General features: G+C 58.9%; 3 protein-coding genes across 4 annotated transcripts in view; 1 reads left to right on the top strand and 2 right to left on the bottom strand.

Moving 5' to 3' along the window:
• The first annotated feature begins 3,870 nt into the window (after positions 1 to 3,870).
• CHPF (chondroitin polymerizing factor) lies at positions 3,871 to 8,977 on the top strand. The gene is made up of 4 exons (XM_014888097.2): positions 3,871 to 4,192; positions 5,343 to 5,907; positions 6,093 to 6,275; positions 6,697 to 8,977. Exons 1-4 carry the CDS (start codon positions 3,888 to 3,890, stop codon positions 7,957 to 7,959), a joined length of 2,316 nt encoding a protein of 771 aa, XP_014743583.1. The 5' UTR covers positions 3,871 to 3,887; the 3' UTR covers positions 7,960 to 8,977.
• A 4,965-nt stretch (positions 8,978 to 13,942) lies between these two features.
• ASIC4 (acid sensing ion channel subunit family member 4) overlaps positions 13,943 to 27,161 on the bottom strand; it is a 62,371-nt gene continuing 49,152 nt past the window's right edge. For both annotated transcript variants that reach the window (XM_088168156.1, XM_014888045.2), the window contains exons 2-10: positions 18,877 to 19,021; positions 18,582 to 18,709; positions 18,332 to 18,491; positions 17,912 to 17,968; positions 17,663 to 17,816; positions 17,178 to 17,269; positions 16,784 to 16,863; positions 16,367 to 16,471; positions 13,943 to 16,087 (exon numbers count right to left, since the gene is read on the bottom strand). In XM_088168156.1, coding sequence (XP_088024282.1) covers positions 15,968 to 16,087; positions 16,367 to 16,471; positions 16,784 to 16,863; positions 17,178 to 17,269; positions 17,663 to 17,816; positions 17,912 to 17,968; positions 18,332 to 18,491; positions 18,582 to 18,709; positions 18,877 to 19,021 — 1,041 coding nt within the window. In that variant the 3' untranslated portion in view covers positions 13,943 to 15,967. The remainder of the gene's footprint in view (positions 16,088 to 16,366; positions 16,472 to 16,783; positions 16,864 to 17,177; positions 17,270 to 17,662; positions 17,817 to 17,911; positions 17,969 to 18,331; positions 18,492 to 18,581; positions 18,710 to 18,876; positions 19,022 to 27,161) is intronic.
• On the bottom strand, positions 19,026 to 21,094 carry LOC148223216 (uncharacterized; the record flags this gene model as incomplete). Its single annotated transcript, XM_088167488.1, has 1 exon — positions 19,026 to 21,094. A coding segment is annotated over exon 1 (1,284 nt), but the record flags the coding sequence as incomplete, so codon positions are not given.

Here is a 27,161-nt window from a genome sequence, read left to right on the forward strand (position 1 = left end):
GCATCTTGCTGTTGCCCAGACGGGCTCCACTGGCATCTCATCCCTTGCCGACAACCTCCTTCCTGCCTTTGGCTGGAGAAGGCAACACTAGCCAGGGCAAATCCCCGTGGGGAAGCCGAGCACAGAGCTAATCCCAAGGAAGCAGGCGGGTAGGGAGCGGGCAGCCAAGCGCTGGGCCCCTCCCTGTTCGAGCCCCCGGGGGGACGCTAAGCAGGATTGGACTTTACCCGCAGAGCCCAGGAGCGAATCTCCGGCCCTGGTGGGGATAGGCGATGGTGTGTGGAGCGAGAGCAGGGCTCTGCCGGCCCGGGGAACCGGGGATGCGGCATGGCACGGCTGGCCGACTGGTGTGGGGATGGCATGGGATGGCATGGGATGACACGGGATGCCGGGCAGGGCCGCGGGCAGCGGTGCGGGCGGCTCGCGGCGCCCATTGGCGCGGGCACTGTTGCTAGGGGAGCCCAGCGCCTGCTCATTGGCGCCGGGACTTACCCACCTGCTGCCGCCCGCCCCGGGCCCCCCGAACCCCCTCCCCTCCCCGCAGGCCACAGCGCGGCGGGGGCCGGGGGTAGCGCCCGGGGCAGAGCCCCGCCGCGGCGCCCGCATCGCCGTCCCCCGGCCGGGCCCCCGCTGCCCCCGCCGGGCTGACGGGCCCCGGACCGCCGGGGCGGGCGCGGCGTTGCCGAGCGACGGCCGCAAAGGCCGCCGGGGCGCGGGGCCGCTCCGCCCCTCTCTTTGTTCGGGGCGGGGGTCCCGGGGGCGCTACGCCGGGCCCCCCGCACGCCAATCCTCGGCTCCGCGCTCGCTCCGACGGACGACGGAAGGATCGGGAGCCAGGTGCCCCAGCCCTTCCCCCGAGGGGTCTGGCGCGTCACCCGCCTGCCGGATCCCCTGGTGCTGCCCCCCCTCTGCCGCTCCGCCCGCTCCCACCTGCGCTCCCGGCGCGGCAGCGGCGGCGGCCACGCGGCGCCCGGCGCTCCCGGCGCTCCCGGCGCTCCCGGCCGCGGACCCCGCGCATGGTGGCGGCGCGGCCGCCGCGCGGTGCTGAGCGGACAGCTCCGCTGACGTCACCGCGCCGTCACCGCGCGCAGTGGGCGGGGCCTGGGGGACGGGGCGGGGCCTCTGTAGGGGGCGGGGCTGAGGTGGGTAAACTGGGGGTGCCCTCGGGTGCGCATTGGGGTGTAAAGTGGAGTGTAAATTATGGGGTGCACTGGTATATGCATTGGGGTGTTAAGTGAGATATAAATTGAGGGTGTACATTGGGGTGTAAAGTAGGGTGTAAATTGGGGGGTGCACTGGAGAGTATATTGGGGTGCACATCAGGATGTGCACCGGAGTGCCATGTCCCGTGCCATGGCGTGTGCCGGGGACTCAGCCCAAGGCTGTGTGTGCAGTGTGGTGCAGCACGCCCCGGGCTGGCCCATACGTGCCATGTGCTCGGCGTGCAGCGGCTGCGAGGGCTGTAAGCCCTTCGGCACAGTGTGCAGGGACAGAGCAGTACAGGTGCAGGGGTGTGGATGTGGGAACTGCAGGGTAATCTTGATGCCCTCGACATGTGCATTTGCCCTCTCTTGAATGCAGGCACTCCAGCCCCCATGGCCCTGGCACAGCTCCTTGTACTCTGCTGTCAGGTCCCATCTGACACTAGAGCAGCTGCCCACCTATCCCCCATGAGCAGATGGGAGATACAGCCATGGCAAGCAGGTGCGGGGACACGGTGCTCTGCAGAGGCAGAGCTCTCTGGAACTGGCACCTCTTGGCTGTAGCGCCTAGGGACCCCCGGGAAATCCTGGCACACAGAAGAGTCTTGGCAGCAGCTGCCGTTCCCCCTGGCAGCCCCTTCCCAGCCCCATGCCAACACTGGGGAGACAAAGGCGGGAGCTGCAGCTGGCAGGGGGCTGAGAAGGGGCTGCTGGAGGAACGGCACTGCTGCCTTCCCGCTGCTTCCCTACAGAATCTTCCAAGGCTGCCAGGCATGGGGGCCCTGGGCTCAGCCACTGTCAGGCAAGCTCTGGGGAGTTATGTGCTCTGCCCTCAGCTTCCCATGCATGCTTTCTGAGCTCAGAGTCTGGAAACTTACTTACATTACTTTCTTTGATCTGCACCTCTATCTGAATATAAGTTCAGATCAGCAGGGTCATTTCAGAATGAAACCTCTTGTCACTCACATAAAATGATCAGGATTTGTGTAAGGTGGGTAAAGTTATATATTCCATGAAGGAAAACAAATATATCTTTTTCTAATGCATTTTGCCACGAACAGAAAACAGGATACTTTGTTTTTTTTAATCATCATGGGGTTTTTTTTTACCTCTATGCGTCGAAGATCTCTATTACTTTCTTAACTCTGCACCTTTTTTTCATTCTGGTATCTCCTCATCGCATCACGTTCTCTCTGATTCTAGTTTTTATATGTTCTTCGTTAAACTGCCATCCGTGTGACTGCTTTTGCCTATTGCTTGTTTTGGTCTATTCAAGAGGAAAAAGGCCTGTGAAAAGCAGCTAGGCTTGGATGATGGTCTAGTATCTCAGGGGGGTGGGCTGCTGCCAACCGCTTTCCGATGAAAACAGGCTGCTTTGTTTTAAAAAATGAAAGAGATCCTGGAGCTGAGTGGGTCCCCACGTGCCCTCAGTGACCTGCAGTGCTCTGTGGCTGCTGGTGCTCCCTAGGGCAAGTGGACTGTGTTTCATGGGGAGGGTGGAATGGATTCCCTGCCTAGAGTAAATCCGGAGGCGCTTGAGAGTCTCAACGGTTGCAAGGCTGTGCAAGTGAAGCCATGGGCTGGGAATGGGCAGAAGGGCCAGGACCTGCTTCTTGTCCTTATTCAGCAATGCCTGGCACTGAGCGGACATGTAGGGCTGCTTGCCTTGCAGCTTCTGGGTTGGCTCATTCCTGTGCTGGAAGTGCCGTTTGTGCAGCAAACTCTGCCCTGATACGGCTCCTTCAGCTTTGTCTGTCCCAGGAGCTCTTTCTGGATGCGATGGTGGATCTATGCTGCAAGACAGCTCAGAGTGGAATGGCGACTGGACCTCAGCTGGAGGAGCTGCCTTTGCTCCCGTCTGAAACACATGATCCCAGCGGTCGCTGCTGCTGGGATCTCCTCATGTCTGCCTGCTCTCCTCCTGTCCCAGGATGGTTTGCTTCTGTGCATCCAAAGGTCTTTCAGCCACCGTTTGGTCTCCTGGTGTGCCTGCTGCCCAGGCACCCGGCGTGCCCAGCTGCCTCCTGCAGCCCGCAGCCCGCACTGTGCTGCTCTGACCTCAAACGCTCAGTCCCCACTCTTCCCGCCGACGACTCAGCCACCACCTACACCAAGGGGACAACCCTCGGGCACTGGTTTGGGGAACGCGGCGGTTCAAGCCCACCAAGAATTCACCAGCGCCGTGGTTTGGGCTGTCCCGGGGAGGAGACACACGGCTCCGCGGAAGTCCCCGTGTACCGGGCACAAAAGACGGGGGAAATGCTCCCTAAAGCCCTCTCAGGTGCCGGATGCGCTTTCCGCTCGGTGAGCAGGCAGCCAGGAGCTGCTCTGCCACCCCACAGCGCCGGGGGCGCTCACGGCGGCGCGGGGTGCGGAGTAAGGGCTGCGGAGGAAGGGGCACGAGGTTCGGGGCACGGGGCGCGGACAAGGGGGCGGGGGCACGGACCGGCCCCGCCGCGCCACCCCTGGGCTGGCCGCTACCCCGCGGTTTCCCGGCAACCTGACCCCACCCCCACGCCTGCCCCGCCCCGATTGGCCGCCCCGCCCCGTGACGCAGCGGTTGCAGCGCGGGCCATTGGCCGGGGTGGATGACGCTCGCCGGGGCGGGGCTCGCGGGTGACACGTCGGACGGCGGCGCCGCCAGCGGCAGCGGCAGCCGGCCCCGGTCGCGGTCCCGTCCCGGCCATGCGGCTGTCGCTGGTGTTGTCGGTGCTGCGGCCCGCCGGGCCCGTCGCCATCGGCGTCTCGCTGGGTTTCACCCTCAGCCTGCTCAGCGTCACTTGGGTGGAGGAGCCCTGCGGGCCGCCGCCGCGCCCCGCCACCCGTCCGCACCCCGACGGCGGCCCCGCGCCGCCCCCCGGCCCCGCCAACGGCAACGCGGCGCGCAGGCCCAATGCCGTGCCCGCCGCGCTGGGCGCTGACAACTGGGAGCCCCGCGTCGTGCCCTACCGCCCACCCAGCCCCGGCAGGGCCGCCAAGAAGGCCGTCAGGTGCGGGGGGGCCGGGCCGCGCCGGGGGACTTGGGCCGCCGCTCACCGGGGTTTATCTGGGGGTAGCTGCGGGCGAGCTTCAGGTACCTGTCTTTGCTGGGGCTGGGGGACTTCAAAGAGGGGCTTTGCAGAAGGATCAGCGGTATGTTTTGCCCTCCTTTCAGCCACTTAGGGCTGCAGATGGATTTTTCCTCACTGAGAGTGCCTTTCCCAGCTGCTTCCTTTCCTCCCTTGTGCCCGACTTCACCGTACCCCCAGCCCGCAGCGAGAAGCCTCCTGCCCATGCTGGTGCCCTGTGGAAGGTTGCCCGCTGCGGCACGTGCTGCCGGACACTCCGCGACGGTCCCTTCTTGTCTGAGTAGGGACCCCTCCCGTGGTGGCACGTCCCCACCCAGTGCTGCAAACGCCAGCCTACTCCGGAGCCGGCTGCAGCCCCATCCCAGCGTCCCCTGGATGACAGGGAGCAGGCAGTGAAAGGGCCTCCTTGTCCTGGCGAGGTGGTGGGCGGATGAAGGGGGCTGAATGGGGCCACTGTGTACTAGGCAACGGTTGGGGGACGTGATGGGGGGGTCGCTTCCTGCTACTGCGCCAGACTGGGAGAATTAAACCTGAAAGTCATTGTGAGTGCGACAGCTGGGGGCCGTGGTGGGGAGGGGGTCACAACCAGCCCCCTTGCTGGCTTCAGCAAACTGTGTGGGGCCTGGCTTCCCCGGGGGGGCAGCATGGGCTCTCCTGCCTGCCTGCTTTGGAGTAGTATGACTGGCAGGAATGGCAGGAAGGTGCTTCCCAGTTAAGACTTGATTGGCGTGTCTGGTGGATCATATCCCTGATAGAGCTGGATTGTGCAGCCCTCTTTCCTGCTGTGCTCAGCCTTTTGAGAGCATCTGTTTTGAGCTGGACTGGCCAGCTTATGGGAAGGTAGTGTCCCCTTTAGTCTCTAGTTGACAGGAGACCTCGGCAAAGTGCTCTGCAGTGCCTCTAACACAAGTGTAGTGGCAGCTGGTGACACTGGGGTTATGTGTGTGTGGTTGAAGTCTGGGAGCAGTTCCTGCAGAGGAGCCAAAGTCGGTGCCATTGGTTACAACAGGGAGGGTGCAGGCTGGGATGGGTTCCAGTGCGCTAGGGGCCATGCATTGTTTTCTTCTTGCAGGACCCGGTACATTAGCACAGAGCTGGGGATGCGGCAGCGGCTCTTTGTGGGTGTGCTGACCTCCAAGAGCACGCTGAACACACTGGGGGTGGCTGTCAACCGCACACTGGCCCACCGCCTGGAGCGCCTGGTGTACTTCACAGGCACACGGGGCCGCAAGGTGCCCCATGGCATGACAGTGGTGACACACAGTGATGAGCGGCCCATCTGGAACATGTACCAGACCGTCAGGTACCTTCTGGACCACTACGTGAACGATTTCGACTGGTTCTTCCTGGTGCAGGATGATACCTACACGGAGGCACACCGCATCAGCCGCCTGGTTGCCCACCTCAGCATTGACACCCACCTCTACCTGGGTCGTCCTGAGGAGTTCATCGGTGGGGACACTGAGGGACGTTACTGCTATGGAGGGTTTGGCTACTTGCTGTCCCGCAGCCTCCTCCTGCTCCTGCAGCAGCACCTGGAGAGCTGCCGCAATGACATCCTCAGTGCCCGGCCTGATGAATGGCTGGGCCGCTGCATCATTGACTACACAGGTGTCAGCTGTGCTGAGGAACATGAGGTAGGTCCTGCAGAAGAGATGGTTGGACCCTGGCCCAGTGTTTTCCCTCCTCCCTGTGGGCTCTCTCAATCCTGGGAGGACTAGCTGTTGCACCCTGACATGCTTTGAGGTTGCTGTGCTGGCATCTGGTGGTGCGGGAGTACGGGTTGGGGCTGGCTGTGACCTATTTCTCCTGGCTGGCACAGGGTCTGCATTACCACTATTTTGAGCTGGGGAAGAACACAGACCCTGAACGGGAGACCGACCTCCGTTTCCAGAGCGCCTTCACCGTCCACCCTGTGCTGGATCCCCTCCAGATGTACCGGTTGCACAAGTACTTTGCACAGGTGGAGCTTGAGAGAACCTATCAGGAGATCCAGCAGCTCCAGGTGAGACCCGGCTTGTCTGGGAGGGTCTTGGTTCTGTTTGTCATTCCTGTGGGCTTTCTGGTTTCTCTGGATTTCTCCCCTGATCCTGCTGTTGGACAGGATCAAGTGAGCTCATGTGGCTACAGAGGCAGTAGTGCTGTCTGGAAAGCAGCTTTGGACCTAGATGGGTCCTGAAGATGTAGTGGTGGTTCAGGGTGATGAAGCTGGAAGGGTGCAGAGGTCTGTCACAAGGGCCATATAGGGTGGGGGAGAATACCTGAGCTGCTGGACAGTCTGATTGAGGGCAGAGATTTTCTGGCACCGATTTTTGAGCCAGCTCTGGCTAATCGCTTAGTATCAGAAATCAGCTTGAATGCTGCCAGTGCTGGAAGATCTGCTTGTGCCTGCCTTGTCTCTCACTCCTCCATCTCTTTTCTTGCAGATGGAGATCCAGAACGCCAGCAGCCTGTCTGCGGACGGGGACCATGTTGCCACATGGCCCATTGGCATCCCACCCCCATTCCAGCCTAAAACTCGCTTTGAGGTGCTGCGCTGGGACTACTTCACAGAGGAGCAGGTCTATGCCTGTGTGGATGGTTCCCCCAAGTGTGAGCTGCATGGTGCAGATCTGGCGGATGTGGCTGATGTGGTGGCCACGGCCATGGAGGAGCTGAACCGCAAGTACCAGCCAGTGCTCCACGTCCGCAAGCAGCAGCTGGTGAACGGGTACCGGCGCTTTGACCCCACACGTGGCATGGAGTACACGCTGGACCTCCAGGTGGAGGTGGTCACCCAGAAGGGGCACAGCCGCTCTGTCACTAAGCGAGTGCACCTGGTGCGGCCCCTCAGCGAGGTGGAGATCATCCCCATGCCTTATGTGACAGAGGCCAGTCGCATCAATGTCATCCTGCCACTAACAGCCCATGACCGGGACTACGCTGCCCGCTTTCTGGAGGCTTATGCAGCAGCGGCTTTTGAGAGCAGTGAGAATGCAGTGCTCACCTTCCTCTTCATCTATGACCCCTTTGAGGCCCAGCAGGTCACCCAGAATGACATCTTTGCCTCTGTGAAGTCCCAGATCACCGAGTATGAGCGCAAGTATGCAGAGGTAAAGATCCCCTGGATCAGTGTTAAGACAGATGCACCCTCCCAAATCAAAGTCATGGACATTATCTCCAAGAAGCATCCTGTGGACACACTTTTCTTTGTGGCTGGTGTAGGGACAGAGGTCACCATTGACTTCCTTAACCGCTGCCGGATGAACACCATAAACAACTGGCAGGTTTTCTTCCCTATCCATTTCCAGGGCTACAACCCAGCCATTGCTTACCACAACCAGGTGCCACCCACCACGCTGGACCTGCTGAGGGACATGGGACGCTTTGACCGTGACGTCTTCCATGAAGCCTGCTTCTACAACGCTGACTACATGGCAGCACGCACCCGCATGGCAGGGGACGTGCAGGAGAATGAGGACATCCTGGAAACCCTGGACATCTACGACATGTTCATCAAATACTCCAACCTCCATGTCTTCCGGGCTGTGGAGCCTGCCCTGCTGCAGCGCTACCGGCACCAGGCCTGCAACCCCCGGCTCAGCGAGGACATCTACCACCGCTGTGTGCAGAGCAGCCTGGAGGGTGTAGGCTCTCGCTCCCAGCTGGCCATGGTCCTTTTTGAGCAGGAGCAGGGGAACAGCACCTGAACGCTGGATGGTGGAGGGGCTGGCCCTGCCATGTTATGCCTGCCTGCCCACTCCACTTCTTCTTCTGCCCAAATCTGTCTTCCTTCTGCAGCTGCAGAGATTGCTGGTGTCCAAGCTCGTGACTTGCCCCACTGGGGCTCCCCAGGCCGGGGTCTGCCAGCCCAGGGTGCCTGGATCTTTCTCAAGCAGCCATGGCTATGCAGACCCCAGGCAAGATGGGGTCAGAGTCACTGAGCTGTAAGCTGGAACACCTAGCTCCTTATTCAGAGCTGGTGGCTGCTGGCTCCATCCCTCTGTCTTGGCCCTGCTGCTGAGTACTGGGGAGATGGGCTTCCCTGTCTCTTGCTGTTCCCCCTTAACTGGGGGAATGTGGAGCCCAAAGTCCTCTTTTTGCAGGGCCGTGACTGCCACAGGGCCTGGAGTGATCCGTCATAGTTCCACCAGTGTCCTGGGACCAGGACTGTGCCCCTTGCTCCTTTGGAGCATTGGCCTGGTTGTACAGGGAGGAATATGTCCCTGTGCCTGCCACAAGCTTGGACAGTGGAATGGGGCACATCCCATCCCAAAAGAGCAATAAGGATGTTGGTTTTGGGGTTTTGCCACTTGGCAATGAGCTGGAGTGCTCCTGACTGGTTGTGGTGTGAGGAACTTGGGCCCCTGGGGCCTGTGGGTGTAGGGGGTGCCAGAGGGGATCCTGCTGATTTCACGTACCGTGAGCTGCTCCCCATGGGAACCATGACCCAGGCCGCTTTGGCCTTCGCAGTATTGATAGGACGTCGGAGGTCACAGCCCTCAGACGAGAGCCTCCTGCCAGAGGTGGGATCCCTCCCCGCTATGGGGCTGCCCTCAGGGTCGAGGGACATTGTGCCTGACACTGATGGGCATAGCAGAGGGTTTGGCTGTGCATCTCCTAAGGAGAAAGCGACTGAGGAGCCGCTCTCTGCTCCTGGTTTGTATTTAATAGGGGGGGAAGGAGGAGGGATGGGGTGCATTTACACTAATAAAATTGAGAGATGTACTGGTGGGTCTGGCTGATTTTTCTCATGAGGCAACTATGGGTGTTCTGCTGTGAGTCTTTGTGGTGGTAGGTACTTGGCTGCTTGTATAAATTCTGTCTGCAGCTGGCTGGACAGATTCCTTACAGAGATGCCTCTTTCCCCAGGCACCTGCAACATCCTTTACCTGAGCAGGGAGATGCCTGCTTCTTCTTAAGGAGGTTGTGGGAGACCTCTGCCTTATGGACAGTCTGGCAGATGTTGTGCCAAGCAGACACTTGGGAAAACCTGCTTGAATCCCTGCAGGAGTCCTGCATTTCCTCTGATGCTCACGGTCTCTGGGGCTGTCCTGCTGTAGCTACCTTTTGCTATCACTGGTGGTGTGGCAGGATTCTCAGCCCCCCGACATGGGAAGTCCAGTGCAACGTTCTGACTGCCCTGTCTTTCCTGTCGCTGTAAACTTGTGATCCCACTGGCCAGTCCTCCTCAGCCCTGTCTATGGGTGGAAAAGCACCTGTAAAAGGCTGGTGTAGCTGTGTCCTCCCACATCTGCTGTCTCTGTAACAGCCTTTGTGGTCTGTATGTGAGTAATGGGGGACTCTTGGCCCATGTCAGAGCAGAGCTCGGCTGCTCAAGTGAGGTGAACTCTGCCTTCCAGGATCTGGGATCAGCTCTGAAGGAAACTCCCAGAAGCTGGATCTGAGCACTTTGTTGGATCACTGGTGCTGGATCTGCTCTCTGCATGGCTCTCATTCTTTTTTGGGCTGTTTGACATCTCAGGGCTTCTCAGCACTTGTGTTTTCCAGTTCTTAGTTGGGTAGAGCACTGTGGTCCTGTCCTGGATTGTTTCATCACCTACAGCTCCTATTTACGTTATGAGGTGTGGGGACCCCTGCCCATGCTGCCTGCTCCAGGCATGATTTTCACAACTCCATGTGTCCTTTCCACCAGCCCTTTACGCACCATGTTTTACTGCTTCATGAAACACATGTATCAAAGAGACACCCCCAAGAAAATTAACTGAACCTACTCACTGTTACTTAGCAAGGCTGCTAGTGCTCAGCAAAGCTCATGGTGAACCCCTGGGCTGTGTGGTATGCCTTTCCCAAGGATACCTCATTCATCTCTTCCTGTTCCAGTCTCTGTATCCATGGTGTAGGAGTGTATATGTTTAAATATAATTTTATTATATTTCAGACAGTAACTGTTAACTTGTTCTGAGTATTTCTATTTTTGATCTTCCCTGAGCACATCCTTAATTCCCTTCAAGTGGAAATCTGGGGCAGAGGAAGCGAGGCAGATGCAGGTGTGTTACAGATACGTTTATCCTCTGAAAAGCAGACCAAGTAGTAAGATGTGACTAGGCATTAGAAGAGTATCCAAATGGTAATAAAGCAGCTTCAAATCAAGTTGTCTGTGAAAAGAAACTCAGAATTGTCATTTAATTATCACAAGACTGTCTAGATAAAGTTGCTCTTGCCTCACTGCTGTTTGCCCAGACCGAGTTAGAGATATTTGCATACTTAACGCTCTGCACTCTCAATACCAGCAGAGACTCCCTGCTCTGACATATGTATGAGCAAATGACAGTGCTTGTGGCACTCCCAGCACTGTTGCATCTCCCTTTTCAAGGGAGCTGGCAGGGTTTGAAGCTGTTTGAATATTTGGCAGGCTATTTGCATCATCAAAACATGATGAAACCTCAAAGAAGGATGTGCAGAACTTTGGGGAGGGGGTTGGTGACTCGAGCAAGGTGAGCACTGGCTATGAAGTGAGTACTTCTGTGCTCACTGGGATGTGGCAGAGACCTGTGACAATAGGGACATGGGCACTGGTGCACTCTGCCCCTCTCCTGCCCTCATAGGGCTAGCAGGTGCAGTTACGGCACCCGACCGGGACAGTGCACCTTTGAAAGGAGTGGGAGGAGCAGCCCTGGATGTTGATGTGGGCAGCTGAGAAAACAGAGACATTCTGTGATCCCTCTTCAGGCTTGACCAGTACTTTCATACAATGTGTGGATTTTTGCACTTACCCAGTTGCGGAAGCAGGGCAGTGAAAGGTCAATTTTACAAATGAGGCAGGAGAAAACTTGTCTCCTGCATTGTAGACTTCTACTTTCCTTGAGGAAATTTTCTAAATGTTACTGGCTGACCACAGCAATCAAGAGGGACGGAGCAACTTCGTCTTGGAAAGTTTTTTAGAAGAGAGACTGAAGGGTTGGTTCAGAGCACTCTGAAGCACAAGAGGGAATGTCTGAATACACAGAGCCTGGGTGGGCACCTGCCTTCCCTCCTGCCTCCTCTCTCATTTCTGCATTGTGGCAAGAAAAGAGACTCAAACTGGGGAAAGCCCAAACTACTGCTGTTCTCCACTGTGTATGCAAACAAAACAGTGAGCCTCTGAGCAGGGAAGGCAAAACATTCTTCTCTAGCCCTGCTTAGGTCACTTCAGGCTGTGCTAAACTCTGTGGCAAAGCTACTTCAGCCCCAGCAATATTAATCAGTTTGATGGCTGACCTTTGGGAGGATATAGGAATTGCAGCCGTGCCAGGAAAGGGTTGAAGGGCGAGGGGAAATACAATGCCCTTTCTTCCCTGTGCTTTCTTTGGGAAGGGACCAGTGCTGCATGTTCTGCAGGAGCAGCTCTACTGACCACAGGCCAGGACCCAACTCCAGCAAACATTTCCTCCTGTCTCTAAGTGAAGGCAGAAGAAGCTGGTCTGCTTGAGGAGGAGCAGGCAGGGAGCTGCCAAGCTGTGCTTGCATCCAATGCCTTGGATGTCCAACATACTGCTTAGCCCCTCTGGAGGGTATGAAGGGCTTTGGTTAGGGTTTTTTCTGGCCAAGCTCAGGGAAATCAGAGCATTTCAGTGAAGAAGGAAAGCTGTAGGTGCAGGCAGAGCTGCTGTCAGTGTGTGCCTGCCTTCAGGGGTTTCCTTCCATGAGGTGGCAGCATATCTAGCTATGCCTACGGATGTCCCCTCTGGGGCCACACCACCTCAGCATTGGCAGAATACAAGACCCTGAAGCTCTGGTACCGGGGGAAGAGGCAGGCAGCTTGCTTGGACTTTTATTTTAATTGCTTCCTTGGTTTTTCCAGCCTCCTTGCCCACTGTCAGGGGCTGAGTGCTGGAAAGTGGGTTCTGTGTGTCCCTTGCCTGGCCCGATTGGACTGATTGGCATCACCAGTCCATTTTTCCAGCAAGGGGGTCATGGGAAAATGATCAAAGAGCAAATCAGTGAGCTTGGCATTTTCACGTCGTACAGACATTCTAAGAGTCACTCCTTTCTCCAGGTGTTGCCTGTCACCGTCAGCATCTCCAGGCAGGAGATGCGTGGGGAGGAGATGACAGCAGTGAGGCCACATGTCCCATTGCATTTTGGGGCTTACTTCCAAACCCTCTGCTCCCAAGCTGGATGTTTGATTTTTTTTCTTTGAAATGCAGCTTTTCTATGAGAACAGCTGTAATTATTGTTCGTGGAGGTGGAGGCATGCTGGAAAGTGCCCAGAGGAGATGCCTGCCCCATAGACAGAAGAGATCCTTGCTGCCTACTCCATCCTGGTGCCTACTTTCTACTGCCACTCCTGCTGTGTCTTCTGGGGTTGTCACCTCTACTGTGACAGAAGCTGTCACCAGCACAGCCGGTCCTCCTGTGATCACGTATTTGGCATTTGGCCAGAGCACTGTGCTCATTAAAATTAAGGGCCTGTTTCACTGTAGTGGATCCCCTTGTAATTATGCCCCAGTTTTTCATGTGGTTCATTACAGATGTTTTAAGCAGCACTGTGCTGGCTGAGCCCCAGGTGGCAGCATCTCCATCTCTGGGGAGGACCAAGCCCCTGGTGGCCCTTGAACAGGCACAGCATGGGAGGGGGCACGCAGGAGCCACAGCAGTGGTGTTTGTGGTTGACCCTGGGGTGCTAAACCTGGGTTGTCCCACTGGCCCTCCTCAGCCCAGTGCCATCTGCCTTTGGACATGAGGCATGTCACAGGTGGCGGGTGCTGCTGGGTTCACATCATCTGCCTGTCGTGTTTGGAGAAGTGGGAGACCCTACAGAAGCTGTCACTTCAGATAGCACCTGAAAGTTGTCAAATTAAAAAATAGAGGTGCTGAGAGCAACAGAGAAAAATATGTGTCAAATCTTCATTAGGTCATCACTACAGGGCTCCTGGGAATGATCCTGAGGTCACTTTTTTTGCATAGAAGCCGAGATGGGCCATGCATAAAGCTCAGCCTTTCCTTCTGCCATGCTTCACTGCTGTGCATGGTGCTGAAGGAGCTGGAGGACATCCTGAGGAAGGACCTCATGGGCTCACCAGACAATCCTGCTCTCGTTGCTCAGCTCCTGCGACATGTCGTCACTGTAGAGCAGGAGGCATCATGAGCTTTCAGTTATTATCTTGGTGTGGGTGAAATGATGCAACATCCTGAAGGAGCAGATGGGTCAGAGTCTGGTGGTAGGAAGTCTCATCCCAAAGCAATCCAGTCCTCTTACTTGATGATAGCAAGATGTGGAGGATGTAACTATTTCCCTGCTTTTCCCTTTAGCACCCAAGCTCAGTGCTCTTCTCACTGGGCATGGTGTGAGCTGTGGGATGTAGCCCTGTGTCCCAGTTGCACCCAATTAATTCAGGTTTTTTCAGCCCTCACTGATTTAGAGGGAAACCTGTAGTGCCTGGTGCTGGCAGCCTTCACCAAGAGGTCAGCTTCTGTTTCCTATTGTGTCCCCTTTGTGCTGCAGGGTAGCCGGGACAGATGGTGAAAATTCTGGAGAAGGCAGGAACTGGAGGAGCACCTCTGCCAGGGAAACCCAGCAGGGCCCCCCTTCCCCTCCACCCATCCTCTGTCTCCCCTGTTTCAGTTTCACCCTCCATCCCTCATACATGAGTGCAGGGCTGTAAAGTTTTCCCTGGGTCCCACCACCACCTCTCCTCTAGGGTGGTGTCTCACCCATCTCTCTGCCCCATCACCCCTCGCAGGCATCTCTGGACCTACTTGTGCCTCTTTATTAAGGGAGCATTTGTACATTTATAAAACAGTGACGCACATCTCTCACGTTCACCAGCACGAGGGAGGTTCGTGCTGGCCCTCTCACCATGGTGCCCATGCCCACCCTGCTCAGGGCCTGCTGCTCTGGCTGGCCAGAAAGGGATGCATCCTGCACCCCCCACTTGCCGCAGGAGACCTTGGTGTAAGGCTGGCTGGCATGGCCGTGGCACGTTCCTGGGATAACGTGGCATCCCTCTGGGGACCCTCCTGCTTGCAGGTTGGCATATGGGAACCCCATGGGGAGCTGGCACGGGGTGCCCTGGAGGGGTCCCTGGGGAGCACCACTGTGCTGGCCTGCTGGGAGGCTCACTGTGTATCCATCCCCCCACGCAGGGGACATGGAACACCATGCAGCTGGGTGCTTGCACCCACGGGGAACATGCTTACACATGGGTGCATACCTGGGGGGAGCTGTTGGACCATGCATTCCCAGAGCCAGGACTGCTGGGGCCCTGGTCCCTGCCCTGTGCCTCCCATGTGTGGGGCCTTAGGGCTGCAAGGATGATGGATCCTCCTGCATCTATGGCTTTGGGCATGGCACAGCATGGCCATGTTCCCTCCGTGGGCCCCAGGGATGGGGACCAAACAAGCAGGGCCAGAGGCTGCCTGGTTCAAGCCCAGACCTCCCTAGAAGTCCCAGATTGCTGCCCTGGGGTCCCCCTCTGCTAAGTGTGTGTGTTGAGGGGAGCTTTGCCAGCTCGCCCCCCCTCCTGAGATATTTTGGGGCAGTTTGCCCTGCGCTGGTGTCTGCTGCTACAGTGGAGGGGGTGGAGGCAATGTACAACAGGACAGGGGGAGTGCTGCAGGTCCTGCCGTGTGTCCTGCTGTGGGTCCCGCCATCTCAGGGCAGGCAGGAGGTCTGTGGGCACCAGTTTTGGCCAAGGCTCTGGCCAGCAGGTTGGACTGTGGCTGTCCGGGCAGTGCTGGACACAGAGCACCCTCCTAACCATGTACAGTCTGGGGGAGGCACAGCGGGTGCTCAGCACCTGGGGCTGGGATCATGGCAAGGGGTACGTGCATGGTGCAAAAGAGCAGCAACAGGCAGGGGAGTGAGGGCAGGACCTGCCATGCTGCCTGGGCTGTGCCAGGCAGCTACACCAAGGGATGAGCCACTCTGGGCAATACCTGGGCAAGGAAAGGATGGGTTCACAACAGATTGGGGCAGGAGATGGGGGAGGCAGTAGGTTTGCAGTGCTGAAATGATTGGAGATTGGGGGCCAACAGTGGAGTGGCAGGGGGAGTCACAGTGCAGGGGTCTGGCTGGGAACAGTGATGGAGGGGCTGCAGCCCTGAGAGACTGCATGTGGTTGGGCAAGGGTGGGGCAGGTGTTTAGGGGCGTGTCACAGTGGTGGTGGTGCCAGGGGGTCAGGGTGGTGCCATGCAGGTGTGGCTGCAGTTGGGGTGTCTCTGGGCCGGCCACGGGGGCCATGCTGCTCAGAGGGGTGCCCTGCAACGCTGCCCTGCCCTGCAGCAGGAAGGGAGGGAGGTGGTTCCCGGGCAGAGGGAAGCTGTTCCAGGCATGTCTCTTTCCTGGGGAAAACCATGCAGGGCAGAGACCACCACCCAGGAGGGGTTAGCAGGGGAGGGCTTGGAGGGGCTCACAGGAACCTCGGTTTACCCCCTTCATGCTCTGCAGCACCAGGGCCTCTCTGGCCCACACCTGCTGCTCCCCCAACCCCCTCCTGGCATGCCCATCCCCCTCTCCACGCTGTGTGCTTGAAACTGGGCTGAGCCCACGTGCTAGGGGCAAGCAGAGGGGACAGGCAAAAGGGCCGGGGGGCTGCTCCAGTGCCGATGCTGAGGCAGCTCCAATGGCATCATTGGGGGCAAAAGGTGTGGCTGGTCCTGGCAGTGGGGAGGGAGGCAGGCGCCTATGCCCACCGCACCCAGTGCCGCGGTCCCTCTCCATGAGAACGCTGGGGAGGGGGGTGGCAAGGGCTGCCCCTTGGTCCCAGTCTTGCCTAGCAGGCGAAGTCCTCGAAGACTCCCTGGTGAGGGTAGTGGTGGCGGTGGTGGTGGTTGGGCAGGATGCCTGCGTTGTAGGCGCCCTCTACGTGCCGACCCAGTGTCTCACAGGGGCTCTGTGGGGATGGCAGTCAATAGGGTGAGCACAGCCTCCATGCACCCTGCCCCCTCCCTAGTCCTCCCACCCATCGCAGCCTGTCCACAGGAGCTCCCCGGGGGACAGCCAGCTCCCTGCTTCCCTGGGACTGCTCTGACTCTGCAGCCTGAAGGCACCAACGGCAGAGCCACACAGACCCTCGATCTTGGGATGATGTCCCTTCCTCCTGGAGTCTGGGCAGACATATGGCCAGGCCCTGTCCTCGCAGCCTCCAGGCAGCCCAGCCCTGCAGGGGTACCTGGTCCTTCATCTCCTCCAATCCCAGTGTGGCAATGCTGCCCGAGGGCTTCTTCAGAGGTGGCTTGGAGCGGCGCAGGACCCGGCTCACCTTATCTCGGACCACCTGGGAGCAGATGGGGGGTCAGACCCAGACCTGCACACACCCTGTGTGTGGAGATCCCAGCCTACACAGAACTGGTGTCTACTCCCCTTGTCACCCAGGGACAGTGGGACAGTACCTTGGCCCACCACCCTCCCTGTCCTCAGGTCACTAAGGAATGCTGGGAGACCCATTCTCCTCCTACTGCCTTCCTCTAGGTGTTGCCTAATCTGGGGGCTGTTATAGCCCTATGGGGTAACCACACATTTTATGCCCTCCCCAGGAAGCCTGTCTCTGCACCCACTGCCAAGACACATCTCTGAAGGCTAAGCACACCTCATAGATGTAGTCCAGGATTTCCAAGATGGTGAGGATGCTGGCACCGATGAACAGGCCCATCTGTCCCCCGATGTCCCCTGGGGAGGAGGAGGGGAAGATGGTCACCAGGAGAAGCTGTGCAGCCCACTGGAAGCCTGGGGTGGGCTAGCAGGGCAGTGGGCAGTGCCAGGGCTGCTGGTGAGGGACAGAGCAGTCATGGGGACAGGGTCAGCAGGACAGAGGGAGTGGGGGACATGCGGGATAGGAGACAGTCAGCAGCATTCCACCCTTCAGCCAGCCTGTGGCTGGCTGCTGCTCTGTGTGATCCCTCCCCCACCAGACCCGTATCTTCCCAGGACTGGGACCCAGAGCTCCGCGCCTTAAGGCCCCACAGGAGGGCAAAGGGAGTCACCAAGAAGCCCGGCAAGGTCATAGGCTTTCTTCTGCTCAATGGCTTCATAGTTAAGCGCCTCAAAGAAGATGTCCAGCACCAGGAAGTTCTCCCTGCGGGGACACCATTGTGCTCAGTAAAGAGGGCTGGTCATCAACCCTCCTGCACCACTTCCCACAAGCCTTCTGTGTCCCCCAGCCCTCCAGCTCCCAGGTGTACTCCCAGGTGCTCCCATGGCCCTTGCGAATTATTCAGGCTGGAGCAGTGAGGACATGCATGAGGTATGTCCCAGGCCAGAAGAGACACTGGAGTGGGCAGGTGCCAGCAGGAGGGCTGGGAAGATTGGACAAGTTGGAAAGAAGGTCTAGTGAAAACACCCCTGCACAGGGGATGCTGCAGAGACCAAGTATGCCAGGACCCTCTCTCTGCATGCTGCCAGGAGTGAAGTTCCCCAGATCCCCAGCCCCCTGCCCACCCCCTGGAATACCCCAGTGTTGGCAACTCACCGAATGTAGGTCTCATTCTTGTTGTACTTGCGGGCGAGGTAGCGTGCTGAGCCCTTGTTGGGGATGCGGACCATGGAGATCTCCTTGCCATAGCGTGTCAGGTTGCACGGTGTGGGGCAGCTGCAGCGCTCCTGGCTGTCCTCCACTGCTGCGTCTGGGGGCAGACACCCATTGGCACAGCCACCATCTCCAACCCCCTCCCTGGGGCACTTGACCAGCCCCTAGATGCCCACCCACTGCCATACCTACCTAGAGTGTGGTCAGCACACTCGATGTACACATTAGGGGAGCAGATGGACTCATTGCCTGTGGAGAAGCAGAAGGCTGGGAGGGGGAGAGTATGGCCAGATTCTGCCCCCCAGTCTTGACTCACTACCTTGGAAGTAGCAGGGCAGGGTGCAGAGGGAATGGGGATGAGTGACCCTTGAGTGCAGGTTGGTTGGGGCAGATGTGGCCCAGGTACAAGGCAAACAGGGAAGGAGCTGAACTGTGGTGTAAGGAAGGTAGGACAGGGGCTGACCTAGCATGTGGAGAGGCTGGGGGAATCCTTGGGTGCAGAGTGTTGGGGCAGAGATGATCTTTGGGTGCAGATTGCTGGGAGTTTGGGCAACCCCAGCAGGACTGTTGGAGCATTGGGGCACCCCTCACACCATCATGCACACCCCTCACCTGGCATATGGACCATGCGGCAGTGGCAGCTCTGCACCACGGCCTCCTTCTCACACTGGAGGCGGCAGGCAGCAATGCTGTAGGTGTCATAGCCGGGCAGCAGCTGCTCTCCCTGCATGCTGGCCCGGCAGTTCCCCCACGGCTGTGGCAGGTAGGTGAGCTGTTGGGGTGAGAAGGGCATTGCTGCAGGGCTGTGCTGGGCTGAGTGCCTGCAGTTACCTCCCTAGGGCTGTGGGGCATCCTGCTTTACCCGCTGCTCCTGGCAGGACACAAAGGTCTGGAAGCCGGGTGAGACACCAAAGCCCAGCTGATGGATATAGGGTGGCTCGTCCTGGCTGTGGATCTGGACCCGGATACCAGCTTCAAATGATGTCTCGTCTGTGGGAGAAGGACAGAGGTGCTGCATGCCTGCACCGATCTAGCCCCTGCACCCCTCTGATGCCCTGCTTTATCCATCATCCACTCACAGGGTGCTCTGCTTGCTCAGCAACCCTGTGTTCTAGCACCCCTCACCGGTGCCCTGTCTGAGCCATAGCCCCACTTACTGGTCTCTCTCCAGATGGGCAGGTATTCTTCCTGCTGGATGTCCAGCATGATCTCCAGCCCGTTGCCCATGCCACCTTGGCGGGTCACACGTGGATTCCTCCGATCCCCATTGAAAGTGTAGCACTTACCATAGCGTGTGTAGACCTGGGGATGGAGAGAGCAGCAGTAAGTGAGCAGGCAGGGATCTATCTGGTCGAGTACTCCACAAGCAGGATGAGGTCCAGAAACTCTTTTCCAATTCCCTGGAGGTGATGGAAGGAAGGTACAGTCTTGCATGACCTTTGGAAAAGCTCATCTGAGCCTGACTCCCCACTCTGCCACTCCTCCACCCTTTCTGGGGTGGGGGTGAAGCATCATTCCCAGTACCCGTCGGGCAGCCCAGCTGTCCTGCGCCTTCCAGGAGGGAACTCACGGGAGTGAAGTGCTGGGGGCCACAGCGCTCTCCCTGAAAGCGACACTCCACTAACATGTCCTCAATCTGGTGGCCCAGGCGGTGAAAGAAGCTCTGCATGGTGCGCTCGGAGCGGCGGGGCGGCAAGAAGCGCGAGTAGTTGGCCAGACGTGTCAGCCAGGCACGCTGGTCTTCCCCCAGCACGGCCAGCATTTCGGGCACCAGTGAGTGGTTCTCCTGGGCCAGCCCCAGCCACTCTCCCACCGAGTAAAGGTCGGGTTTGGTGAGGTGCAGGAAGCGAGCCCGGTTGGGGTTGCAGAGGGTGACAGCCGGGAAGCGGAGCTGGGGTGCCCAGGCGAGGCGTGCGCGGGTGTGCACGGGGCGCGAGAGCAGGTGCTGCAGGCGGTCGGCGGTGCCGGTGGCCAGCAGACCGGCGGAGGCCAGGAAGGCCAGGCTCCAGAGCAGCCGGCGCAGGCGGGACTGTGGCCGGGTACACATGTAGTGCAGCCCGGGAATCCGGGTGGCTCGCAGGATGCCAACAACGAGCTGGGGCGCGCTGCTGTCCTGGGGTGATGTCAGAACTTCCCCGTCCTGGCAGCAGGCAAGGGGCAGTGGCATGGCTGCACTCAGAGTGGCTCCTCTGGAAAGTGGGCTGCAGGCTGCTCCTGAGGCTGCCCGGGGTCCCTGGTCCCCTCCAGGGATCTCTCTCTCCTGGGAGGCTTTTGCTCTGCACCTTCCTAGAGAGAACAAGGCAGTCGCCTTCCTGAGCTGCTTTGGTGATGGGTGAGGGGAGGGAGAGGAGGGGGTTGCTACAAACACGCCTTTCCCCAACCTGCATTCGAGAATGGAAAATTCCTTCTCGAGATGGGTTGGGACAGGGGTGTGTGTTGTCTTACCCCAGGCAAGCTGAACTGGCAGCCCCCAGTGTACTGGCATGGTGGGCATCTGTGTCTGGATAGTGATGACCTGTCTCAGGCACACTGTGTGAACCCTGTGCCTAGGAATTTTGCACCCCAGCTCTTCCTCCTTGTCCCTTGCCATGCATTTCACTGCAGTCACCACAAAACACTGCCTGGACCTCCAGGGTCCCCAGCTGTGTGTGTTCTGCAGCCGGGGACTCTGCCCCACAGAGGCAGGACACTTGACAGCATTGGGGGGCCATCACCTACTGCCAGTGCTGCTTGGGACCTTGTCTACTTTGTATCTTGGTGTCCCCGGAGCTGAGTACCTCTGCATCTGGGGCAGGTGGGGCAGGAGAAGCAAGACTGTGGCTCAGGAGGAGTGGAACCATGGGGTGGGAGGCTGCATGAGAACCCACCTGCGCCTAGCGGGCGCTTTGAAGTGACGGCGAGGCTGTGATCAGAGCACAGCAGTGGCGGGGGCTGTCTGTACCCGGCTGTCAGCATGGCTGGCAGCACCCCGACAGCCTGTCAGGTGCCTTCAAAGCTCAGCACTGCACTCCTCAGCCTCTCATCTCCTGCTGATGCTGCTTCCAGGCACCCACCTTCGGCACTCACCCAGCATGGCCTGGCATGGGAAGGGGGGTGTCCCTCATCCTCCACAGACCGATTAAAGTCAGGGCTACTGGGCCCGCGAAAGAAAAATTCTTGAACTCCATTGCATCAGGACAGGAAAAGGCCAGTGGTGGCAGGAGGGACTGGAACAAAGGGAGCTCCTGATTGCCTCAGCAGTGACTCCCCAGCAGGATCCCAGCCGTAGGCCTTGATGCCTGAGCAACACCTAACTGTAGCCACTATGGAGGCGCGGCCAGGATCCCATCTGGAAGCTTGGTTACAGCTGCACGAGGACTTCAGGCAGGTCAGAAGCAAGGCAGGCACCGAGAGGACGGAGCGGAGGCAGCGGCAGCACCCGAGGGCGGCCGGGCCCCACTGGCCGTCCCTCGCAGGCCCTGCCCGCGCCGCCGGGTGCTTGGCGGGCGCTGCCCGGCAGGGGGCAGCAGGGCCCCGCGCTCGGCCTTCCCGCGCCCCGCTCCGTCCCTCGGCCGCCCCGGCCTGGCCCGGCCCCAGCCCCAGGGCAGACCCTGAGCTGGGCCGGGCCGCTGTTCAGCTCTGCCTGTCGTGCCGCAGCCCCGCCGCCAAGTGCAGCGCTGCGCCATCCCCACCGCGGGCTCCCCGCTCCCTGCATCCTCGGACTCTGTGGTCACCCCGCCATGCCCGCCCCGAGATGTCCCCTCCCGCCGCTCTGTCCCCGCAGCACCGCCAGGACACTGCTCAGCCCCTCTCTGTGGGGCGGCTGCAGCCGGCTCGACTCCTTTCTGAGATTTATCGCGGCTGCGAGCGCCGGCGGCTGCCAGCCTGATACCATCAGCCCCGGCACACTAGGGCAGCTTCTATATTAGTTTTCTTTAAACGGAGGATAAGCTCCCCAGGCTGGAGAAAATGTCATTTCTGTGAACGCTTCCATCTCGTGTCAGTTCAGACATCTCCGGGCGGCATGGCAATCACCCTGGAGCGGGTGAGGGATGGGGATGGGATGCAGAGGCTGGAGCACGTGGGGACAGAGCTTAGGGACAGGGACTAGTGTTGGGCAGGATTGGAGGAGAGGGTCCAGCTGTGGTGATGGCCAGGTGGGCAAGGCTGTGGGGGAGCCTGGGGAGCAGGGGTGCCCATGGCGTCCAGCTGAGTTACTCATTTGTCGGCTACTGGGGTGCCGAGGCCAGCTGTGAAACCACACTGGTGAGAGCACAGCACAGTCCTGAAGGGCTTTGCCTTTCCAGCATGACAAATTCAATTAGATAACAGGGAGCACACGAGGAGGAGGAGGAGGAGGAGGAAGAAGAAGAGCAGAGGAGAGCATGCCTACAGCAGGAACATGATTTTCTCCCCGCAGCTGACCCAGAAAAATACCTTGCAGGACTGTAGCACACATGTACAGCCAAGGATAGCAACTGGGGCATGGGCCCTTGGGCACCCAGCTCTGCCTGCTGGGCACCCATGAGTGTTGCAGTCTTAGGGCCAGAGGCAGTATTCCTGTGCTGGTCTCCTTGCTCAGCCAGTGCATGCTGGCATCCCCACACCCTGCTCACATCCAGGGGAGACCCCATTAGAGAGGTAATTTCTTTACATGATTCCTCATTTTCCTCTCTCTCCCATGGAGACACACTGACCTTGACAGAAATAGCTGCCTGCGCCTCGGCAGGCAGACCCCGGTCAGATATTGCTGGGGACTCTGGCATCTTCTTCCCCACTCCACACAGTTCGGGGGCCCCCCAGGTGCCCTCCATGCTCCTGAGACTTGCCTTCCAGCCCCCTTCTGTAGGGAGCCTTTTGGGAGCAAGATGCTGACCCCCAGCATCCTCATCCTGGCTCATGCCAGCCCACCCATGAGCATGGGGGCATGAGGACCAACATCATGGATTCCCAGTCCCCCAGTCCCCCATCCCCAGTGCTGCCAGCCCATTGTGCCAGCCTCAGGCTGATCCCAGCTCACACAGGTATTTCTGCAGCTTACACAGCTCCCCACAGTATTTAGCTTCTGGAAGACAACGCTAAACATTGCAGGCAGTGACAAATCCTGATTGCTCTGAGGAGACAAAAGGCCGCACTAAGCTTCTAGCCAAATGTTTTTCTGCCAGGGGAATGAGCTGCAACATGTGTGGTGCTAGGGGGTCCTGCTGCTACATGCCTGGGCTGCCCAGCCCTGCTCTCACATCCCCACCGAGACAGCCAGCTCTGTTCCACGTACCTTCTGGGACATCCAGCCCTGCTCCCACATTCCCACTGAGACATGCAGCTGACGGGCAGGCCCTGGGCATGGGCACACCACACTGAAGCGATCACCTCAGCATAGAAGCACCCCTGAGAACAGTCATCACTGGCGCATAATGGGGATGGGGACAGGAATGGGAGGACACCAGAGTGCTGCCCACCTGGATTTGGTGGGGATGCCAGCCCAGGGGTAACCTCAAGGGTCGTCTCCGGGTACCTGAGCCCAAAGAGGAAATTAGCATGGGCAAGGCTGTGGTGCAAAGGAAAGCAGCCTCCAAAAATGGAAATGCTGCTTCCTTAGTGAATGCGGGCAGCTGGAGCACAGGGATGTTCCTGGACAGGAGACATGGCACAGGACCTGGAGCCAAACTGGGATGACACTGATAGAGCTGGGGCAATGGCACACCCACGAACCCTATCTCCTGCTCTGCTCCTGCCCCCCACTATGGCCATCCCAGCCCCAGATTCCAGCTCTGCTGGAGCCCCTCACCATGCCAGAGGCCCCCCCGGGGCAGACCCCCTGTCCCCAATAGCCTGCTCCCCCCGCACAGCACGGCTAGCCCCGCCTGGGTGCCCCGGGAGGGAAGCCGCAGCGCTGACGCCAGCATTACAACTGCCCGGGATATGAGATCCGCTTGGATTCAGCAATTTCAACTCATTTCAAGCCCGATTCTGCAGCAATTTTCTGAGCCAGTGGGATGTTTTTGCCACTGCAAACGTCCCTTCTCATGCATGGTCGCACCATTTCCTTTCCCCGCTCCTGGGAGGATTTGGGGAACGGTGCCAGTTTGGCTTGACCCCAACTCTGGCAGTAGCACAACCATCTCCCACACAAGCAGCCCCTCCTGCCCCACACGGAGCTGCTGAAATGCCTTCTGCAGGACACAGCCCTCCATATGGGCTCTGGGGCTGCCTTCACGGGGCATCAGACTCTGCATCCTCAGCCCAAACAGAGCAGGGCACCTTTGGCACAGCATACACAAAGTGATGGTTTAGGCTGTTGTTTCCCCTCATCCTGTGAATGGCTAAGCTCTGGGATATCTCCTGCAGCTCCCTGATCTGCCTCCAAAGGAAGAGGGAAAACAATGTGGGGCAAGGGGGCCAGAGGCTGCTGCAGGCATATCCCAGAAAGGCCAGGACCCATCATGGAACTGCAGCTGTGCCTCTCTCTGTGCTACAGGACAGCCCTTGCCAGCTGAGTTCCCTTGGCGAGGCCTGAGCCAGCAGTGGAGATGTGGGCGTGTGGGGCTGGCAGAGCCCCTTTCATGCCAAGCAGTCTCGCTGCTGGAATACCAATTGCTCAGCTGTGCTGCAGGCTGTGCTGCTGGCCAGGCAGAGCACTTGGAGACACCCGAGCCCCAGCTCGGGCAGGGCAAGCAAGTCACAACCAGGGTGCAGGATGCTGCTGCATCAGGGACAGCGTGTAACCCATGTCCCCAGGAATAGGCAGGATCTAGACCTAGGCTTCCTGCTCCTGGTGGGCCAGGAGCATAGGGATGCAATGCAAGGCAGAGGGATGCACCATGCATATGGGCAAGAACACCCTCCCAGCATATTTGCCCCAGCACTGCCAGTGACTGTTAAAGCATGGGGACATTGGCGCCATCCAGCTTTCAGGATCAGCATCTGTGACAGCATACCCAAACTTGTGTGCCAGAGAAGGATCCTTCCCTGCAAACCATTGCCCCAGGAGTCTTGCACTGGCCAAGACAGAAGCTGGAGAGAGCTGTGCTGCCCATGCCACATGGAGCCAGGGTGGCTGTGACACAGAGAGGAGTAGCTGAGGACCCCAGCTCCTCACCTCTCGACTTCACTGTGCAGGCATGGCAGCACTGCACATACATGACAGCCTGTGGTAGCAGAGAAAGTGCCATCACATAGTAGTGCTTTCTACTCCGGCTGCTCCTGGGGGAAATTTGTCCCAGAATCTCACTCATTTCCAACCTAAATTTATTCACGGCAAGTTTTTACCATTTGTTCTCCTGCCAGCATTGTCCCTTAGCTTAAATAGCTCTCTTTCCTCCCTTGTGTTTACTCCCTTGATGTATTTATAAACAGCAATCCTATCCCCTCGCAGCCTCCAGCGTGCCAGCCTTCACGTGCCAATCACTTCTGGTTTCCTTTCCCGATTCAGCCTCTGCCTGCCTGCTCAGCCCGGCTGCCCGGCACAGCATCAGCTCCAGCTCCTCGGCCCTGGCTGCCCAGGGCTTGCACACAGCTCTCCCCCTCATTCACAGCAGCCGTCAGGCAGCATCCCAAGCCGGTTGGGACTGCTGCCCCAGCCGGGGCTAACCTGCTCCCTGCAGGTTTCCCGGCAGCTTGTGCTTTCATACAGTTTGTTTTCGTTTTCTTGCATCCACCAAAAGTGACACCTGGGCAGGTGAAGGAGCCAACACAAAGGAAATTGCAGAAGATGAAGTGCCAGTGGCAAAGGCATGATGCAGTGCAGGGCAGGAATGCGAGGGGGAGGGCGGGCAGGAGCAGTGAAATCAGCGGCAGGGGCTGGGGAAGTCTTCTTCATCCTGTTGGCAGCCGGAAAACCCCTCTGAGTTGCTAAGCATGCTGCCTATCTACCCTGGTATCTCCCTTAGTACGAGTGGGGTGCTGGGGCTGCAGAAGGTTTCTGCCCCATGTTTCTGCCTCCTGCTTCAGGAGATGCTCAGGGTCCCCACGGGAAAGATTACACCAAAGCTGCACCCCCAAAAATGACAGAACGACTTTGTCGAGCTGCTAACACACTCCCTAGCTTGGGTTTGGACTGTGCTGAGCAGCAATCCTGCTGTCACTCTGTACACCCTCCGGCGCTCTCCAGCCGGCTTCCCACCCTCAGACACCCCCGCGCCGGGCACGCTGCTCCCGGGCACATAGCACAGCACGCTACGGATAAGCACTGGGATGGGCTGCAGCTCAGCCTCGCTGCTGCAAACCCAACAAAACACTCACATACACAGAGAGCAATAATGATGGGTTTGGGTAGCAGGCTCCCCTTGGCAGTTGGAGGAGATCCAGCACCATGCGCCGTACTGTGCAGACACAGCTGGCCCGTGCCACTTGTCCTCAGGACCGGAGAAGGAACCCCAGCCCTGTGATTTCACAGAGATGTATCACTGAGCCCACGCATTTTGCAGGCTGGAGGAAGCAGGGAACGCCAAGGATACCCGAAAGTGGGGTATGCAATATCCCCGGGGCTCCTTTGTGGAGCTTAGGCAACCCCTGTTCTTCGACTGTTGTCACCCCGCAGGAACCCCAGTACATCAGTGCCTCTGCAGGGTGCTGGTTGGGCGCTGGTGGCTTTTGGCTGCAGATCTTGGGCACCCCGTGCCCTGTCTTGTCCTTCGCATGCGGGGCCATGCGGGAATGTGTCCCCACATCCCCCCTTGGCTCCGCAGGCAGCGCATCCCCCGGGGACCGCTTCTCTTTGAAAGCAGCCGTACAGGGAGCTCTGCCGCCCGTCCCCAAAGGGTTAACAAGCAATTTCCTTTGCTGACAGCTCGGAGACCGTTCTCTATCGACTGCGGGAGAATAAGAGGGGAGAAGCAGCGAGATAAAAAGGCAGCAGAGCTGGCACCGCCTGCTTAATCCCAGCGTTTAATCTGCTGGGGCAGCGCAGGCAGCCTTATCTCGCCGTCCTTCTGCTGCTCCATCTCATTACTGCTCCCACGGCTGCCGGGAGATGGGGGAGCTGAGCCGAGGAACGGGGCCCGGGGCAGGGATGCCGCCTGCCGCCCCGCTCAGCAGCCCCCGCTCCTGGCACCACCGCACTCCTCCCTGCCCGGCCGGAGCGGGGGGAGTACAGGCGGGAATGGGCACACAGGCTGCACCCACGAAGCATGCTGGCTCGCGCCAGGCGCTGTCACATGGCCTCGGGGACACACTGTCAGTGTCACATACTCATTCACACGTTTCCTGATCACTGAGCTCCGGTGGTCCAGCTCGTGCGATGCCCAAGCCCCCATGGGCTTATGAAGGATGCAGGGGTCCATGCATCCTTGGGATCCATGGGACAGTGCACGTAGAACACAATGGGGTCAGGAGAGCAGGCAGGGCAATGCCACTTTGTCCTGCATGTGCCCTTCCCTCCATCCTCACCTATCCAGGTATCTGCCTGCTGAGTCCCAGACCAGGCTCGCTCTTCCCACCAGGCACACACCATGGCCATTGTTTC

This window comes from Sturnus vulgaris, chromosome 7, assembly GCF_052056855.1.
Source record: "Sturnus vulgaris isolate bStuVul1 chromosome 7, bStuVul1.hap1, whole genome shotgun sequence".
NCBI classification, from domain to species: Eukaryota; Metazoa; Chordata; class Aves; order Passeriformes; family Sturnidae; genus Sturnus; species Sturnus vulgaris.

What these genes read in the sequence shown, in the direction of transcription:
- CHPF (XM_014888097.2), top strand. Translation starts at nt 3,888, where the DNA reads ATGCGGCTGTCGCTGGTGTTGTCGGTGCTGCGGCCCGCCGGGCCCGTC. An exon ending in GCCGCCAAGAAGGCCGTCAG is followed by an intron (nt 4,193 to 5,342) that starts GTGCGGGGGGGC and finishes TTCTTCTTGCAG; the next exon opens with GACCCGGTACATTAGCACAG. An exon ending in AGGAGATCCAGCAGCTCCAG is followed by an intron (nt 6,276 to 6,696) that starts GTGAGACCCGGC and finishes CTTTTCTTGCAG; the next exon opens with ATGGAGATCCAGAACGCCAG.